Raw genomic sequence first — 19,093 nt, forward strand, 5'->3', positions numbered from 1 at the left:
ACCTTCTGTATACATGGGTGATGCCCAGGAAAACAGTAACTCCCTGAAATAGCCCAAGCCTTCATCTTAAATATCATCTTTAGCTAAAGACAAAAGAAGATTTGGGGAAGCTGGGTGGGGAGAAGGCAAGTTATAGGAGGTAAACAAGGGTAACTTTGTTTTGCAGAGTTAAGTTGTTATGTAAATTCAAATCTTTGCCTCTCCTTTGATAGCGGTTTCTAGAGGTTTAGCGCTGAACCTCTTCTCTTCCTGGTACGGAAAGGTTACTTCTCAGCTTTCAGAGCTTCTCCTGTGTCTGCTGCTTTGTTTTGTTTTTATTTTTATTAAAGTATAGTTGATTTACAGTGTTGTGTTAGTTTCAGGTGTACATTGATGTAAATCAATTATGCGTATACGTATGTCCACTCTTTTAGATTCTTTTCCCATATAGGTCATTACAGAGTATGGAGTAGAGCTCCCTGTGCTATACAGTAGGTCCTTATTAGTTATCTATTTTATATACAGTAGCATGTATATTAATCCTAGTCTTCCAGTCCCTTCTTCCCAGGTATAGATCTTATATCCTGTAATGTCACTGAGCTCATTTATGAGTTCTGTGAGTTTTTTAGTGGATTCATTAGGATTTTCTCTATACAGATCCTGTCATCTGCTAATAGAGAGTTTTACTTCTTTATTTCCATCTGGATGCCTTTCATTTCATCTTCTTGCCTACTGTGATTAGATTCTCCACTAAAATATTTAAGTACATTTATCTTCTCCTACCCCAGATTCACCTGGCAGGTCTTATACATATAATAAATGGTCAATCTATACGTAATGGGTTTAAGTATTTTTAAGTTAGTCGAAATCTCCCAAAAAATGAAGAAATCTGTCATATAATAAACACTTTCTTTCATTTTCTCTTCTCACAGAAATGATCCTGTCCTCTTAAATTAGGTATTTGTTTCCTGTTAAATAATGAGATGTTTGTAATGAAGCGATACACTAAAAAAAATATGTGTATGTTGTCATCATGTCTGACCCTTTGCGATCCCATGGTTGGTAGCCTGTCAGGCTTCTCTGTCCATGGGGTTTTTCAGGCAAGAATACTAGAGTGGGTTGTTATCTCCGTTTCCAAGGGATCTTCCTGACTCAGGGATTGAACCCAGGGAGAATCCTAGGGGCAGAGGAGCCTGGTGGGCTGTAGTCAGTGTGGTTGCAAAAGCATCAGATATGACTGAGCTACATTTTTCTGTGTTTTTTAAAAATCGGTAATTATTTCTCAATGCACTTCCGCTCTGTTTTTCAGATTTGTACTATGGTGGGGAAGCTTTCTCAGTAGAGCAGCCACAGTCTTTTACTTGTCCCTATTGTGGAAAAATGGGCTTTACGGAGACATCTCTTCAAGAACATGTTACTTCTGAACACGCAGAAACATCAACAGAAGTGGTAAGTGAAGCAGCCTGTGTCTAAATCATCTGGTAAAGTACATTATTTCTAACACAAGATAGAGCCCTGTCACTATGTTCTGCCTTCTTCTAAGTGTACTGATACTGTTTGCATCATAATTGTTAAAATTATCTCTTAACGGCAACTTTTACACATCCTGGGAAGCTGCATGTGTACAAGATAGTGCCCCCTTCTTGTCCCCACTAGCCTTTCTTTCCCTGTTGCTGCTAAAAGCACAGTGTGGCATATTAACCAAGTTCAGGAGCCTTTAGTAAACGCTTGGTGAAAAGGCTTAAAACACCCAGACTTGAAACACACCTCTCTCTCTCTCTCTTTTTAAAATTTACTTATTTATTTATTTATGGCTGTGTTGTGTCTTTGTGGCTGCGTGGGCCTTTCTCTAGTTGCAGCGAGCAGGGGCTACTCTCTAGTTGGGGGTGCTTGAACTTCTCAGTGCAGTGGCTTCTCTTGCTGTGGAGCACGGGCTCGAGGGCTCGCAGGCTTCAGTAGTTGGCGGCTCCTGGGCTCTAGAGCACAGGGCCAGTAGTGGTGGAGCACGGCCTTAGTTGCTCCATGGCATTTGGGATTTCCCAGTCCAGGGGTCAAACCCGTGTCTCCTGCATTGGCAGGTGGATTCTTTACCACTGAGTCACCAGGGAAGCCCAGCACATTGCTTTTTATAGTATTCCTGCTACCTGGTTGATTTCTCTTCTGAAAGGAAACATTCATAAAGATATTTTAAAATCTTTAGTCACATATTAAGTAGTAATCCACTGTCACATCTCACTGTAACATATCATTGACCTTACTTGGTTTTCATCAGACCATATCTCTTGCTTCATAGGTCAAAGCTTTGAGCCCTTAGAAATTCCTCCTACTTTGATCTTTGCCAGTGGCCAGGGACTCAGAATAACACACCGAGTCTTGCCTTGAAAACATTGTAGATATTTTACCTAACATCTGAGTCAGCATATTTGCAACTTCAAGAAATGATGTATCACCCCCAAAGTGTCTGCTTCCCTCATTTCCCATTGGTACTAGTAGATAGAGTGAGCCAGGAGAGCTGGGCGTATAGGATGGGACTTGGAGAGCTTGGGCATAAACAGCTGCACACTGCTCCAGTGCAGAAGCCCTTGAACGTACTCAGAACACGTTAAATGAAAGTTAAAGGCAGAACCAGATGTTTGAGGTCAGCCAGAGCACCTCTGGGTTGTAGAGTCCCTGCTTAGCCACTGTCGTATTCCATCTCTGCTACAGCCCTGCTGTTATAGCTGTGAGGTTCACTCTTATTGCCACGTACACTGTTGATTTGATGTTAAAGTCGTTATAAGGTTTATAGTCCAAACAGTTGGTAAATTTCCATTATGTAGTTCTCAAATCAAATTTTACTAACAGTTCATAAGTGCTCTCATCTACACCTTGCGGAACCTTAGAACGCTATTGTCACATTTGACTTAATTTGTTCTTTTTATTCTGCAAAGGTGATTTTGCTTCCTTCTGGAACAGTCCTAGATAACAGTGGGAAGAATGATGATTTGACTGCATGTCTACCCTGGTTGCCTGGAAAAGTTGGAATAATTTCTCTTTGGTTTAAATTCTGTTATGTTTGAATATTTATTTACCATAATAAGGCAGGGTTTCCCAGTTGTAAACCAGGCATTCTTAAAGTCATTGTATTAGCCAATAGACCCTAGTATAGTGCTGTACTTTCATCACCCCACTGGGACAGAACAGTGTGTCCATTTTCCATATCTAAAATTGGAAGTCCAGTGAAAATTCAAGTCCCTTCCATGAGTGAAAAACTAATTGTTCATTTTTTAAAATGAGCATTAACCACCAGCAGCCTTGCCTTTATTTTTCCAGAAAGTAAATATAATTTATTTATAGTCTTTTGTACGTACCTGATAAACGTAGTTTGAAAATTAAATACCATCTACACAATGGTTTTGTGGTCTGTCTCTCAGAAGTTGTATTCAATTATATACCTTGCTTTAGTTCCCCAACTTTGGGAACATAGCTCAAGGCAGTGGCCATACTATTTCTTTCATATTCGTATATGTGGAATACTTTAAGGATTTCTCCCTCCTCATCAGCTCTTAGTCTGCATGAACACTGCATCTACCTCTGTTCCCATTCGTAGAATACCAGACATTTCAAAGCGAACAGTACCAAGCAAAGAAGAATCTTTGGTACGCGCGTGCTTGATTCTTTGAACCAAGTAGGTCGTGTCCCAGATCCAGGGCTGCATTCAGCAGGTGTACCACATTGGCGTGCTGCCGGGGGTCTGTGCTTAGGGATCACCGCTGATAACATGCCAGTTAAGTATTTTGAATGCCTCTAGGTATATATGTAAAGCATGTGATGTATTACAGTTATATGTATGTGAATATCCACCTGATTTTACTGTGTCCCCTCTCAACACCCTCCCTCCCTCTGTTCTGCCAAGTCATGGTAAATCAGACATTTTTGAATTCTGGAGTTCAGTAGTGACTCATGTCATTCTGGTAGGTAAGGAATTAAGAGTCACATAATAACTATCTCCTTTTCTCTTCCTACTTATATTTTTCTTTCTAAATGCTCAATGTGCTGTCCTTCTTTGCCCCTGCATTTACTGCACCTATCCTCTGCACCACCAGCTTGTACTGTCCTCTGGGACCTCACTTCTCTAACCATCATCCCTTTGAAACGTGTAGGGGCAGGAGGGTATATCACTGCAAATGTTACTGTCATCATTAGTGAGTGTTCGCTGATACCTGGCATAGCTAATACAAAAGTCTGTGGAAGGTTAATAGCTTTGTAGTCCTTCTCTGTATTTTTGCCTCTTTTTTTTCAACTTGGGACTCTAAGGCCCTCACCTAAGATTTGCCTCCCTTCTTAAGGTTAATTTCCGATTACTTGAACTTTTGCTGTGAGGACATGGAGGATTCTTCAAAACTAGGTATCATGAAAAACAACACGTGACATAGAATGCATAGTGAAGCTGATTAAAATTTTACAAGCAAATTGGGTATAATCTCGAAAGTCTTTTTATAAACACCAAATCTGATAAACAGTGTGATTTTTGAAATTAAGTGCAAGTTCTTAAAAACCCTATGAAATCAGGTAGATTGGGACAACCAACTAGTTTTTGGTTGTGGGAAGAGGTAAAAATGGAAGTAGTATGTAATTATCAAAATCTATCAGCTGGTAGTAGAAGTGAGCACTAGAGGGCAAATGGGATTGCAAACGTGAAGGATCTGCTGAGGAGGTGGCCAAGGAGTGTGGAAGAAACATGGTAGGAAAGCCTTGAACATAAAAACGTTAATTGTGACTCCTGATAGTTTTCTTAAGTCTCACATTTGCTGACTAGCACTGCAGCTTGTTAGAAAGCCTTCAGGGATTTTTACTGTTGTTTTTTAACTGAAATGTAACTTTACCTCTAATTAATGATATATAATTAATCTTTTGGTTCTTTGTTTAATAAATTCTTGCAATTTTATACTAAGAATGTTACATTTTAAAAGGTAGAAGCACTTTTGGGTTCACCAAAGTTTTCTCCTCACTTCTAGAAATCTGTGTTGCAGTATATTAACGCTGTTCATAGTCGCATCAGTTCTCTAGTATTCCCTGCTGCAAGCTTTTCACATTCTGATTTTCATTTGGTTTACTCTTTGTTTTCTTCATCTCCAGAAAGGACCATAGGGCAGTCTCCTGCTTTGAGGTGCTCTTCATGCATGGAAGTGATACAGTCCCTCCCTTTTTAGTCAAGACCTATGTGTTTTTGTAATAATAGCATGGTTTTACTGTGTTCCATTTATACCAATTAGATAAAAAAGTAAAAATCAAAGAAAAAGAATGATTTTAGAAATTTTCCATAATCAGACTTTAGACAATTTTATTCTTCTGGAGAAACATAATGACATAAAAGGTCTTTTAAATCTTTTTTTAGTGAGTCAGAATAATCTGTTTTAGCTGATAATTTATTTAATATTTAGACAATTGAATGTCAATTAAAAGGAATCATAGAGCACAGAATAGAAATTATCCTCATTATTGTGGCATTTTGTGTATAAACAGTTAGATGCATTTGATTCCTAAATTAAACAGGCAGGAAAATATTAGATGAAATAAACTGCAAACCAAAATAATGTGACAGATATGGTTTATACATCAGGGCTATGAGAAGTTACATATTTTTTAGTTGCACATGGGACTTTTAAATTTTGACCATCAATGTAGTATCTGTATTTCATTGAAAGACCATTTTAATATGTAGATATATAGAGCTGATAACTTCCCAACACAGGTATTTCCTTATTAGAAGCAGTAATGGTGATGTAAGCCATAGTTTTTACAAATCTGCTGATACAATCTTGTACGTTTTCTTAAATATTATAGTTGACTATTTACTCTTATAAGCAGGTAATCAAGAAAAATAAGCATTTAAAAGCCAAATACACTTTGTTTTAAAAATAGGCTTTGACTGACTGTTTCTGCTTTTCTGTGAACTAACAATGGTATTTTACTGAATTAACATAGGACTTGAAAAATACCTCTGCTGCAGGCAACTATCTTGCTGCTGCTCAACTGCACTTAGATAGATTACAGAAGACTGGCATTTGGTACTTTTGCCATTTGTGCTTTTCATTACCTTGGATGCAGAACACTTTCTATTTGATAAATCACTTTTTTCTGTCTCTAGTATTTGGCTAACTTTGCACATTTTTAATAATAGTTATTTTGAGCACATTTACTTGTTTAAAATCAGACAGTAGTAATACTCTTGCTTATTGAGGGTGGTATCTTTTTGCCTTTTCATACTGTTCATGGACTTCTTAAAGCAAAAAATTTGGAAAACTGCTCAGCAGTGGCCACAGGACTGGAAAAGGTTAGTTTTCATTCCAGTCCCAAAGAAGGGCAATGCCAAAGACTGTTTGGCTTACCACACAATTGCACTCATCTCACATGTTAACAAAGTAATGCTTAAAATTCTGCAAGCTAGGCTTCAGCAGTACGTGAACCACAAACTCCCAGATGTTCAAGCTGGATTTAGAAAAGGCAGAGGAACCAGAAATCAAATTGCCAGCATCTGTTGGATCATCGAAAAAGCAAGAGAATTCCAGAAAAACATATACTTTTCTGCTTCATTGACTACGCTAAAGCCTTTGACTGTGTGGATCACAACGAACTATGACAATTCTTCAAGAGACAGGAATACCAGACCACCTTACCTGCCTCCTGAGAAATCTGTATGCAGGTCAAGAAGCAACAGTTAGAAATAGACATGAAACAACGGACTGGTTCCAAAAGGAGTACATCAAGGCTGTATATTGTCACCCTACTTATTTATTTAACTTATATGCAGAGTATATCATGTGAAATGATGGGCTGGATGAGGCACAAGCTGGAATCAGGAGTGCCAGGAGAAGTATCAATAACGTCAGATATGCAGATGACAGCAAGCTTATGGCGAAAAGCAAAGAGGACCTGAAGAGCCTCTTGATGAAAGTGAAAGAGAAGAGTGAAAGGCTGGCTTAAAACTCGACATTCGATCGATGACGACACCCTCTCATGCATTCCTTGGAAAATCTGAACAACATGAGTGAGAACTCACTACCGTCTCCTCATCGAAACTGAGGTCCAGCACGTTGCCTTCCGTGGGCTTAGGGGTGGGTAGGTTAGCAAGAGGGCTTCTCTGACGGTGTAAGACACATGCATGGGGTAGCCAGGTCACCAGCAGTTGCGAGGCTCCCATCTGAGGGTGGGCCGTGTACAGATGTTCGAGCGGCCTTCTTGGATGTGGGGTATGGTGAAGGGCACTGAGGAGCAGAAGAGGCATCCGGCTTGTCAGGAGGTGGTAGGTGTCGCAGTAGATCCTGGCATGGGACAGTGAGCTCTTCGTTGAGAACGGTGCATTTTGTCCTGGTTCCTGCTGCAAGTGTGCTCACTGGGGCTCTCGTGATGTGGATTCTGATGCAAGGAAGCTTCCGTGGTCTCTGATTGGAGAAAGAAAAAAAAAAAAAAAAAACTCAACATTCAAAAACAAAGATCATCGCATCTGGTCCCATCACTTCATGGCAAATAGTTGGGCAAATAGTGAAAACAGTGTCAGACTATTTTCTTGGGCTCCAAAATCACTGCAGATGGTGACTGTGGCCATGAAATTAAAAGACGCCTGCTCCTTGGAAGAAAAGCTATGAGCAACCTAGACAGCATATTAAAAAGCAGAGACATTACTTTGCCAACAAAGGTCCATCTAGTCAAGACTCTGGTTTTGCCAGTAGTCATGTATGGATGTGAGAGTTGGACCATAAAGAAGACTGAGTGTCGCAGAACTGATGCTTTTGGACTGTGGAGGAGACTGTTGAGAGTCCATTGAACTGCAAGGAGATCAAACCAGTCAATCCTTAAGGAAATCAACCCTGAATATTCCCTGGAAGGACTGATGCTGAAGCTGAAAATCCAATACTTTGGCCACCTGATGCAAAGAACTGACTCATTGAAAAAGACCTTGATGTTGGGAAAGATTGAAGGCGGGAGGAGAAGGTGACAACAGAGGACTATATGGTTGGATGGAATCACCAACTCAATGGACATGAGTTTGAGCAAGCTCCAGGAGATGGTGAAGGACTAGAAGCCTGGTGTACTGCCGTCCCTGGAGTCACAGAGTCAGACACAACTGAGCGACTGAACAACAACAAAGGGTGATATAGCCGTTGGTTTCCCAGTAGATTTTTGAGTTGATATTGATAGCAGGGAAGGAAATGATAGGAGGCGCGTTGGGGATTCTAGGTTGTTCTAGGATAATTCTATTTATATGGGTGTCATGATATTTTAAAAGATATTTCTATGAGAAATTAGTTCCTTTAGGTGATGTGAAAACCAGAAGGGGAGTCATTTAAAATATTATGAGAATCAGATGATGATAGCTTTTCCAAGAAAGTGTCATGCCTAGTATTTCAGAGTATGTTGTTACTGTGGGTAGGTTTTTTTTTACTCTGTACCTTCTTGTGTGTTGAAATAAACTCCCATAGGGGAGATGAGTAGGTTGTTTTCAGAATGGGAAAAGAACCCAGTATGAAGGGGAGGGCTGGGAAGAAAGCAGCGTGTGTAGAGATGTTAGTTTTGAGTTCCTTTTTTCTTTGGCCACTGGTTTGATTTCTTCTTTGTCCTGTGAAACACTGGTTTGTCTAGTTCAGTGTCCAGACAGCTAATTTCAAGGTAGTGTATAGTAATGGAGCTTCTTTTCGCAAGGCTTGCAGAAGAATTTGTAGAAAGCGTGGTATAAATTAAAGATTTATACGTATATTTATATATATATATATATATAAATATATATACTTATATATATATTTAAATTAAAGATTATATGTCAGGAGCCCCCTGACAGCTGTTGGCAAATTGTAAGGTAAGCACTTTTCCACCTTGTCTCTTCTCCTCCTGGTGCCCCTTCTTTTCCCATTGTGCTCCTCAGGTTTAAAAAAGAAAGAAAGAAAACTGGTTAAGAAGATTATTTAAAGATGCCAATCTTAGTATTCACAGCTGAGGTGATTTTTTTTCTAAGAAATCCTACCAGACTCAGCCTCACTTGACATCATTAAGGCGAAGAGGAGCCTACAGAGCTTCTGTCATTATCAGACTCTAACTTAAACTCATTATAAACAATGTAAACCCTAACTAACTTCAGCTCAATTCATTTCAGTTGCTCAGTCGTGTCTGACTCTTTGTGACCCCGTGAATCGCAGCACACCAGGCCTTTCTTTCCATCACCATGTCTCAGAATCTACCCAAACCCACATCCATCAAGTCGGTGATCCCATCCTGCCATCTCATCCTCTGTCGTCCCCTTCTCCTCCTGCCCCCAATCCCTCCCAGCATCAGGGTCTTTTCCAATGAGTCAACTCTTTGCATGAGGTGGCCAAAGTATTGGAGTTTCAACTTCAGCATCAGTCCTTCCAATGAACACCCAGGACTGATCTCCTTTAGGGTGGACTGGTTGGATCTCCTTGCAGTCCAAGGGACTCAAGAATCTTCTCCAACACCACAGTTCAAAAGCATCAATTCTTCGGCACTCAACTTTCTTCACCATCCAAATCTCATATCCATACATGACTACTGGAAAAACCATAGCCTTGACTAGACAGACCTTTGTTGGCAAAGTAATGTCTCTGCTTTTAAATATGCTACCCAGGTTGGTCATAACTTTCCTTCCAAGGAGTAAGCATCTTTTTGTTTCATGGCTGCAGTCACCATCTGCAGCGGTTTTGGAGCCCCAAAAAATTAGGTAGAGTCATTTGTGAGTTTTCACTAAAATTGTCTCTGACTTTGGGTCCAGCCTCCCTATACCTGTCCCCCTGTGGCTCGAAGGTGTTTACCAACACCACTTAACAACACAAGATGCCTCTTTCCTTTTCTTTCTCTAAGCCTGCAGGTGAAATACGTAACTCACCCCAGGATGGATGGAAACAGTAAAGCTTTGTTGTTGTTTAGTCACTAAGTCATGTCTGACTCTGCAACCCCGTGGACTATAGCCCACCAGGTTCCTCTCTCCAGGAATTTTCGAGGCAAGAATACTGGAATGGGTTGCCATTTCCTTCTCCAGGGATCTTCCCAACCCAGGGATCAAACTCAAGTCTCCTGCATGGGCAGGTGAATTCTTTATCACTGAGCCACCAAGGAAGCAACAATCAAGCTTACATTGGGGTTTTTCTTCTAAGTGTTCATGGACATAATTGCTCACATTCTGAGTGACCTGTGAACAGGATGAAGAAATGGGACTGCTCCAATCACTTTGAAATTATTTTTCGTTATGGCTAAATTGATGTTTTTTCAAGTTTTATGAGTTCACAACACATCAGTATACACGTAGAATTTAAATTTATGTCAGGAAACATGTTTGAAACCAAAACTTTAATTATCAGTACTTTTAAACCATAGATAAAAATGTAAGGGAAAACTGAGATTTTTATGTTTAACAAAAACTCCCTAACATTCTAAATGCTGCTCTTTGGAAGCAGGCGACACATCGCTTCTCGGCCTTTTGGCTAAAATGAAGTGTGGAAGCAGGCGACAATCCCAACCCTACCATTAAAATGGGAAAATAGAACTGAGGAGAAAAATAAATTCAGTATGAAGTAGCTCATACTTAATTATAAGTTAATTTGAGTGTTCCAGTGCAACAACAGAAAGCGAGATTATAATTGAGTTAAACAGTGTACTCCCTCAGCTCTTGAAAGAACCTGTATCTGTGTTGAACAGATGGCTAAGATGCACATAGCTACAAACAAAATGCTTCTAGAGAAGGGCCCAAAGTTTTATTGCCCCAGTAGCACAGATTTTCCACTTTTTGTATCTTCTCAAAGCAAAACTTCACCCTTCAGTCTTATTTTCATTATATATGCAGTTTTGATAAGATAAACTACTTTTAACTTGGCAAGAGAGCCAAAACCCTGGAGTTACCAGTTAGCCTTAGCAATTGTTAGCTCAGTAGAATGTCAATTCTGTTTTTTGTATGAGGATTAAAATGTAATGCATGTAAGGGGTTTTGTGTGTCATAGTTTTAAATTCTGATAGCTTCTTCGGGATCATCATTTTTCAGTAAAAGAAACTTTGTTAAAACACCCCCCTGGGGACTTCCCTGGTGGTGCAGTGGTTAAGACTCTGTGCTCCCAATGAGGGAGCCAGAGTTCGATTCCTGGTTGGGAAACTAAATCCCACCTGCATCAGTGAAGATCCTGCACAGCCAAATAAATAAAAACAGAAACACCCCCGTTGTACTGCAGATGACCAGAAAATCTGCCTTACAGAATAAGCCTAGGTTATTTATAGAGGTGAATTTAAGAGCCCCTTAAAAAGGAACACATGAATTGTGTCCCAGACATGCTGCTCCGATGCTTAGTCGTGTCCGTCTCTTTGCAACCCCGTGGATTGTAACCCGCCAGGCTCCTCTGTCCATGGGGATTTTCCAGGCAAAAATACTGGAGTGGATTGTCATGCTCTTCTCCAGGGGATCTTCCCAGCCCAGGAATCGAACCTTCATCTCTCACATCTCCTACATTGGCAGACGGATTCTTTACCACTATCACCACCTGGGAAGCCCCAGACATAAATTGTACCTAAATGTTTACTCAGTACATATTTAATTAGTTAATTTATGTAGCAAAACTATACAGTATAACAAATATAACCAGTCAGAACTTCAACTTTACCCACTTATCTGGACTACACAGCATAAGTTCTTTAACTTAACGGAAATTAGGACCCAGTTGAAAAGAGCAGCATAGAAAGAAGTGTGCTTATTGTGCTTCCAGGAATTGCCCCCATCTTAAATGACACACACAAGGCTTTACTTAAATGTTTTATTTGAATTTACTACATAATCTGTATATATATGTATATATATATATATATATAGTTTTAAAAAAAGGGAGACCCCGGCCAACTTTTAAAAGAGGCTATTTTTGTAAGTGTCCTTTAGACACCTGGTTTGGAACTCAGAGCATGATAAGCATTTAAGTTGGCAGAACACATCAAGTGGTGAACTTTGTTTTTTGTTTTTTTCATGAAGTGAACTTTAATTTCAAAGCTAGCTTGGGAAGTCCTAAGTAACCTTATGCTAGAAAGTTAGTGTAGTATTAACACAGGAGAAGTATGTGTTCTTTCTTGTCTTATTATTGGAAGGAAGAAGCACATTCACATAAAGAAGAAATAAGCAGAGCTTTTCTGAAGACAGTAGAATTATGGCAGCAGACAGCTTCTTCACTGCACTTTCATTGTGCTTTAGAACTTGTAAATCCTCAGGGACAAGGGTATTACTTGTGATCTTTTCGACCATGATTAACTTCATAAGTTGACTCACAGCTGTAATAAAGGAATGAGGAATGGAAAAGGAGTTTTCAAGAAATGACAGGGAAACATGGGGCAGGGGCTGCAGAAGGCCTTGTGTGTGAGAAAAAGCGGGGGCGCCTGGGCAAAAGTTAACTGAGTTGTTAACTCTAATTGAGGAAACTGATAGAACACAGTGTTCACTTTACTCCACTTCTTTGCCCCCAGGCGGATAATGTCAGAAGAAAGGCTGTTCTAGGTCATGCCTGGGTCTGTTGTTAAGGACAGCTTGGACAGGGGAGCATTTGCTGGTCTTTCTCAAGATACTGTATGTCCTTGTATGTCCTCAGTGTGTCTCTCCAATCATTAACCAGGAGCACTGCTTCTAATACGTCGTGTGAAGTAGCGCTTTTTGAAGTCGTCAGATTCTGGGAGTATAAAGCACGATGGCTGTCAGCATAGTAAACTTAAAACACGGCCTCTGTCCACACACACCTTATGGCATGTCTAAAAAGCAAACTGGCTTTTCTGACACAACTGGAGAAAAATGCCAAAAGGAATCAGGATTTTGTGAATTGAGGCAGCCCTTGAGAATGAGTGTTATTTCAAAAAGTGGACAGAATGGGAAGGAATGGCATTACTCGGAGGGAAGAGACATGAAGCAGGATTCAGTAAGAGAAAGAATATGGTAGGTGGAGAGGATAGAAAGTCATTGATTGTTGCGGACTGGGGTGAGAAACAAAATCAAATGCGCCAAGTGGGGCCAGGTAGTAGAGAACCTTTAAAACCAGAGTATTTGTCCACTTGATCACCATGGTAGGCAGTGAGTAGAAGTGTTTGCCCCAGTACCAAGGAATGACCTTTCTCCACCCTCATGCCATCTCGGTTCTCAACTGGGAAGGAAAGGATAGCAGGGTTAGAGTGATTCTGTAGTTCTTTTGAAACATGATGAACTTAAACATAATGATTATGTGGATGAACATGAATCCAGAAAGGGTTCAAATTTACCCCGAAGCATTTGCTCCCTATTATAGGTGCATAATCGTCAGAGAAATGATGCCTCAGACACCTAGTGTCATCAGAAAGTAACAGTAGAAGTTGATGTAGGGAAATCACAGCCTTTGAACCCGTATTCCCAAAAGGAAAATGTTTCTCATGGATCTAAAATTAGAACAGAAAAAGAAATCAAGCTTGTGATCCAGAAACCTAGTCAAGAAGTGCTGATTGCCAAGGCGGTTATTTCACTTAAGGCATTTGCTGTTGAGAAGAAGGATGGTGTCCCAGGATCTGAGATGAAGGGCAGTCAAGGGGTCTGGGAAGATGGTGCATCAAAGTGGATCGTCCTGCTGGTGAAGAAGCAGCCTGGCTCAGCAGGTGCTGAGTGATTTGGTGAAAGACCAATTTCTCTAATGCTGCAGTCTAAGTTCCAGGTTATATGCTGGATCATAAGCAGTTTGTTTTTTTTAATGCATTTTTCTGTAGCAGTAAACAAAATGGGCAAAAAACATATTGTGAGGTCTATCCAAAAAAGGGGAGGGAGAGAGGAAGAGAACTCACCACATCATGGGAACTTAACTCTTCATCTCTTGTTTTAAAGCACTGAACAGAGCCAGACAGAGAACACCATCTGGAGGGGGTGTTCCAGTTCAAGAAAGAGGCTGGGGGAAATCCAAACTTGGTTTAGACTGGTTGCTAATTGTAATGGGGGCTGACTTAAAAGCAAGCTGATTTTATATTTTTTTTAATGGACATAACCTGTCACAGGGAAAAAGATCTTGTAAGTTCAGTAGTGACTTATAGCATTTTATCTAATGACTTCAGGAGGTGTGTTCTAGACACTGGTCACACAGATGGCCACCCATGTTAAGGATCTGCACTGACTGGTCGCTCGCTGGCCATCATGCAGTGGGACCATATGGAAAAACGGAAACTCCGTTATGTTTTTTGGCATGGGGTCTTAGCACATTGGTAGAGGCTCCCACAGGTGCTGCAGATAAAAAGCAGGACTCAGTGGCAGTTTGAAGCAAAGGGGAAGACTCTAGAGAAAGCAAGGACTGAGACTATCAAGGACATTTGTGAATAAGGAGGTGTGGGGTAGCAGGGGACAGCATTTGGTGTTTCACACAACAGGGTAAGTGTTATTTTGCAATACCATTGTATATTTAAGCAGTGTTTACCAAGCTCTCTAATTATAAACTAAGTGAGATCCTTGTCAAAATACAGATTCTCAAACCTAGAATCACTTTCTAGGCCGGGGTCTAGGAAACTCTATTTTTAACAAATGCTCCAGATGAATGATATCCTTAGCCAAGTTTAGGAAACATTTAGGCCAATTCAGTCAGCCTTAATGTCAGCAAATTGTTGTGATTTTTTTAAAAAATTGTATTTTATTAAAGTATAGTTGATTTACAATGTTAATTGTCGTAATTTTGAGTTAATGTAAATTAATGGACTTTTCTTGTCCTAGTGATAGGTACTTCTGTATCATGTGGCAGTAGAAGTATGATAAATATCAGTGTTGACAGACTCATAATTATAGGGTTGGTAGCTTATCCTTTGTGTGGAATTTGCCTGTCTTGTAAAAAAATATTAGGTGCTGTCCTGGGGAGATAAAGATGCACTCGGAGATATGCTGCATTTGTGCCCCTGGGTGCACAGTGGCATCTGCCTTTTTCCATTCTCACCTCATCTCTGTTCCCACTTCACTCTTGTTTTTCCCTCTTCCTCTTGTTCCCTGCATTGTCTCAGAAAGTACAACCTTGAGTTACCAAAGTTTTTATCCTTAAACATGAGTTCGCTTGCTCAGTATAAAATGTAAAAACTTGCAAGGTGACCGGGCCTCTGGTCCCATCAACACTTCATTTTCCCTTCCAGGTCCTCATTTGAGTTAACTTCGTGTGACCCAAGGGTGGCGGCATCTTCCACTTGGTTCTCATCTAGTCTCCTGATTGTCCTGTGCCAGCTGCCAAGCTCGGTGACCCTTCCACCCCAGTGATTCTTTACTCCCAGTTACTAGGAAGTGTTTGTTTCTGTTTTATTTCTCTCTGGATGGAGTGGACTGTATACCTTCATCCTGCCTTATCCCTATAGTAAAATCTAAGATTCTAAGTCACAGAACTGAAATTCACAGACAGTAGTATATGGAAGGATCTTGATTTTTCTTTCTGTTTTATATCTCTAACTCAAGGGTGCTTTTGTAGTTTGCAAGAGATTATCAGTCTTATTAGGACATTCCTAGTATTTGTGCTTCCCCATTCTGTCTTCCTTCCAGAAATGCATGTTCTCAAGGAGACTTTTCTCAGCTCAGTCCATTTACTTGCATCATCAGAGGACTGCAACTTCTGTAGCTGTCTTTGTGCAGTTCAGGTTATGCGTAGATTTTATCCAAAGGCCAATCTAAAGGGAAGTACCTTACAAGGAAGAAGCCTTCCTTTATTTTCTCTTTGGATAAAAAATCTTATACGTGCAACTGGAGATTGTTTTTGCTTGTCTAAACCATGTTAATCTTTTTGCTTTTAACGAATCTGGTCACAGTTCCCACAAAGAAAGAAATCACCCTGTCCTGCATTTCTCAAAGAATTTACAATCTGTTGACAAGGCAGAAACATGTGAAAAGTAAAATAAGTGTATCAGACTCTACCCACAGTGTCACACAGCACAGAAAGCTACCTGGTGAAAGCCAGCTTTCTGGTAAGGAGAGAGTTGATCATCTATAAACATAAACAGATCCAGTTGCTTTTCTCTCTGACACAGAGAAAATGACTACCTTTCAGCATCTTCTGGAAAAAGCATAAGCATGTCTGTCTGCTTCTTTCTCTCCTTTGCCTCAGAGGTACATCCCATCATGACCTCTCTCCTTCCTTTGCGCACTGTCGTGCTTCCGTGTTTTTTCCCTGAGCATCTTTAGGTGTTCTTTAGGCTGCTTCTCAAAGTCCTGAGGCAGATCATCAGGACAGCTGACTGTTTGCACACTAGGAGGAACCGGATCACAACCGTCTCCGGGACTTCTGATTTCTAGTCAGTAGAGACGGGGATTTGTGTTCGCTCAGGCTGTAGGAATCAGACTAGTTGTCTCCCCCCCATATCCTAGTACTGTCTCTTCAGGTCTCACCTTTCTCCTGCCACCTCCTCTGCAGCGCCTCTCCTTCGCCACTCGACAGTGAGCCCGCAGTAAGGTCGGTCAGGTGCCTGGTTTTCTCCCAGCGAGAGAACTTAGGCATATGACATATACAATGGCAGAGTTGAATCTCGTATCTTACCCTCAGCTCCCCTGTCCCTGGAGGGACACAGACCAAAGCCTTCCACCATCCAGGTCCTGGGCTCCCTTTGCTTGTGCTCCTTAGCTCAAGCCTTCCTTCTTGGCTCTGTTTTTTAAGGCTGAAGTTCATTCTTCAGGGCTTGGCTCCCACTTTTAGGCCATCATCTATCTAGTTGGATCTCTGAAAAAGTAAGGGCCTCAACCCTGAAAATTCCACATTTTTTTCTGTCCTTCCCTTCTCCTGCCTCCTATTTCACCACCTCTGTTGAAACTGCTGTTTCAGAATCCACACTCCCAACCTCGCAAGCCTCCTCTGCTCTGATCACAAACTTTTGTCCTACCTCTTATCCCTCTGGGAAATAAAGTTTTAAAAATTATCTCCACCCTCTCTCCCTCCTTAGAAGTCCCATTCATAAATTAATAGAGCATATTTGCATATTATCAGTTGTCATTGTCTGTCTTACTATACTACATTCAGAGTGTTTAAGTTTGTGCAGTTGCATTTTTAATAAGAGCTGTGCTGTCTTGTTTGGTGATTGGCCCTCGAGTCCAGGTTACTTCAGGGAAGGTTACGTCTCAGCGTTTGCCAGTCAGTCGGGACTTGGACATGAACGTGCACTACATGGCACACTGAGAAGCTTTTTGTGGAAAACGTTTTGCTAGACCACACAGGCAGATGTGCCAGGGCTCCGGCTTGACCTCTGTGTTAGACCCGACAAGTGGTCAGCTTCCGTGGAAAGTCACCACATGCAGGCCTGTGGCTCTTGTTCAGCCTCCACTCTGTACACTAGTTCAGGATCTGCGGTATTTTTGCCTGGTTAAAACCTGGTCAAGGTAAAAATTACAATAAAATATTCATCCAGAAAGATACCTGATCAATGTTCATCGATAAGTAAATCTGCTTTCTCTGCTTTCATTTCAGATTTGTCCAATATGTGCAGCGTTACCTGGAGGCGATCCTAATCATGTCACGGATGACTTTGCAGCTCATCTTACACTTGAACACAGAGCCCCTAGAGATTTAATATCCTTTTGAGATGCAACAAGGGAAAAAGTTGTTTGTAACATTTGTCATTGTGATGACTTTTAAGGGCAGTATTCCCAAGGAAAAAATTAACCTCCGAATTATCTTAGTTGATTTGACATTTTCCTAAAAGTGATACAGTGTTGAGGTGCAATTTCTTATTTCTCTTTTCCCGAGCTGTGACCATTACATGAAAAGTGCTCAGTAAGTGAAATTCACTTGCTCATTATCTTCAGTTCTTTGCCATCAGGTTTATTATTTTTTTAAGACAATTTGACTAGGTTACAAGTTTTCAGGAGGGTGTTTTCATACAAAAGCGGAAAATGCTAATCCAAATTAAAGTCTAGTTAGTTCATTAACTGTATGGATGATGTACTTGCTCGCCATCCGTGTTATCTGTTGCCATAGTCTCTTATAGGCTGGATGGTGGGCAGGTGTGCCCTGTGGGGCTTTCTGCCCATCTGAGTAGGACAGCATAAGGTCAGATCCAATTCTAAATTTCTTTCCCACTTTGATTTCTGCTTCTCCTCCCAAGCCAGTCTCATGATGGTTCCTGACAGTATTCTCTATACTCTCCAAGAGATTACTGGCCCACGAGAGTACATTTGTTTGTAGACTCGGTGCTTCTGGTTTCAAGTTATGAATTGTTTTTCTAAAACTATCACCTGTTAACTTAGGACTGTGTGCTCATGGGAAGGTTTTAGTGTTCATTGCAGTCTGAAGCAATCAAAAGCTAATTACAGCCTTTCTCCCTGCCAGACTTCATTCTGATACCTTTACTTGCCTCCTGGCAATCACAAGACAACCTTAGACTTGGTGTTCCTGTCCTTCAGCTCTCAGCCCTTGATCACAGAATGTAATTTTCTTATTAGAAATTTGACCCTTTAGAGTTTGGAGGAAGATAAGTGGAAACTAATGGAAAGTTTCCCTGGTGGCTCAGATGGTAAAGAATCTGCCTGCAATGCAGGAGACCAGGGTTCAATCCCTAGGTCAGGAAGATCCCTTGGAGAAGGGAAATGGCAGCCCATTCCAGTATTCTTGCCTAGAGAATCTCACAGAGGAGCCTGGCAAGCTGCAGTCCATGAGGTAGCAGAGAGTTGGACATGACTGAGCAACTAACACTTTCACTTTCAAGTGGAAACTAATGGAAAGATAAAGCTATGGAACCTTCCTGAGAAATAAGATCAGCCTGGTCTGAGCCACCCTGGGGCAAGTACTGAATGAACATAGGAGCCCACTCTTCCTCCCTCCTGAGTGCAGGGGACACTAAAAGCAAAATGAAGGAAGCAGTGCTTACTTATTTTTTGTTTCCCCCAAGAGAACATGAAAACCCAAATGGGTCAAGAATACTTTTAGCCTGTTAGTTACTTCCCATTTTGTATAAAAAAATTCTGTAACAATACCCAGAAGAGTTATACTTGATCCATTCTTCACTCCATCTTCATGGAGAAGCTAGGCAAAAAATTTTAAAAAACCGTGCCATTATCCTGCACTTCTCCAGCAGGTTCAAGGATCTCTAGTGCAATCAGCATCCATTCAGTAGAATGTCCCATGTCATCCACATCCATTTTTTGTAGATG

At 40.8% G+C, this 19,093-nt stretch overlaps 1 protein-coding gene and 1 non-coding gene across 2 annotated transcripts in view; both read left to right on the top strand.

Annotated features, from left to right (window-relative positions):
* The window catches only part of KCMF1 (potassium channel modulatory factor 1), an 82,437-nt gene that overhangs the window by 52,419 nt on the left and 10,925 nt on the right, over window positions 1-19,093 (top strand). The window contains exons 3-4 of the mRNA XM_065929092.1: window positions 1,289-1,428; window positions 17,412-17,513. Coding sequence (XP_065785164.1) covers window positions 1,289-1,428; window positions 17,412-17,513 — 242 coding nt within the window. The remainder of the gene's footprint in view (window positions 1-1,288; window positions 1,429-17,411; window positions 17,514-19,093) is intronic.
* Window positions 6,957-7,049, top strand: LOC136165770 (small nucleolar RNA SNORD116). Its single transcript, XR_010662751.1, has one exon. It is a non-coding gene; the product is annotated as a small nucleolar RNA SNORD116 (small nucleolar RNA).

This window comes from Muntiacus reevesi, chromosome 3 (assembly GCF_963930625.1).
Source record: "Muntiacus reevesi chromosome 3, mMunRee1.1, whole genome shotgun sequence".
NCBI classification, from domain to species: domain Eukaryota; kingdom Metazoa; phylum Chordata; class Mammalia; order Artiodactyla; family Cervidae; genus Muntiacus; species Muntiacus reevesi.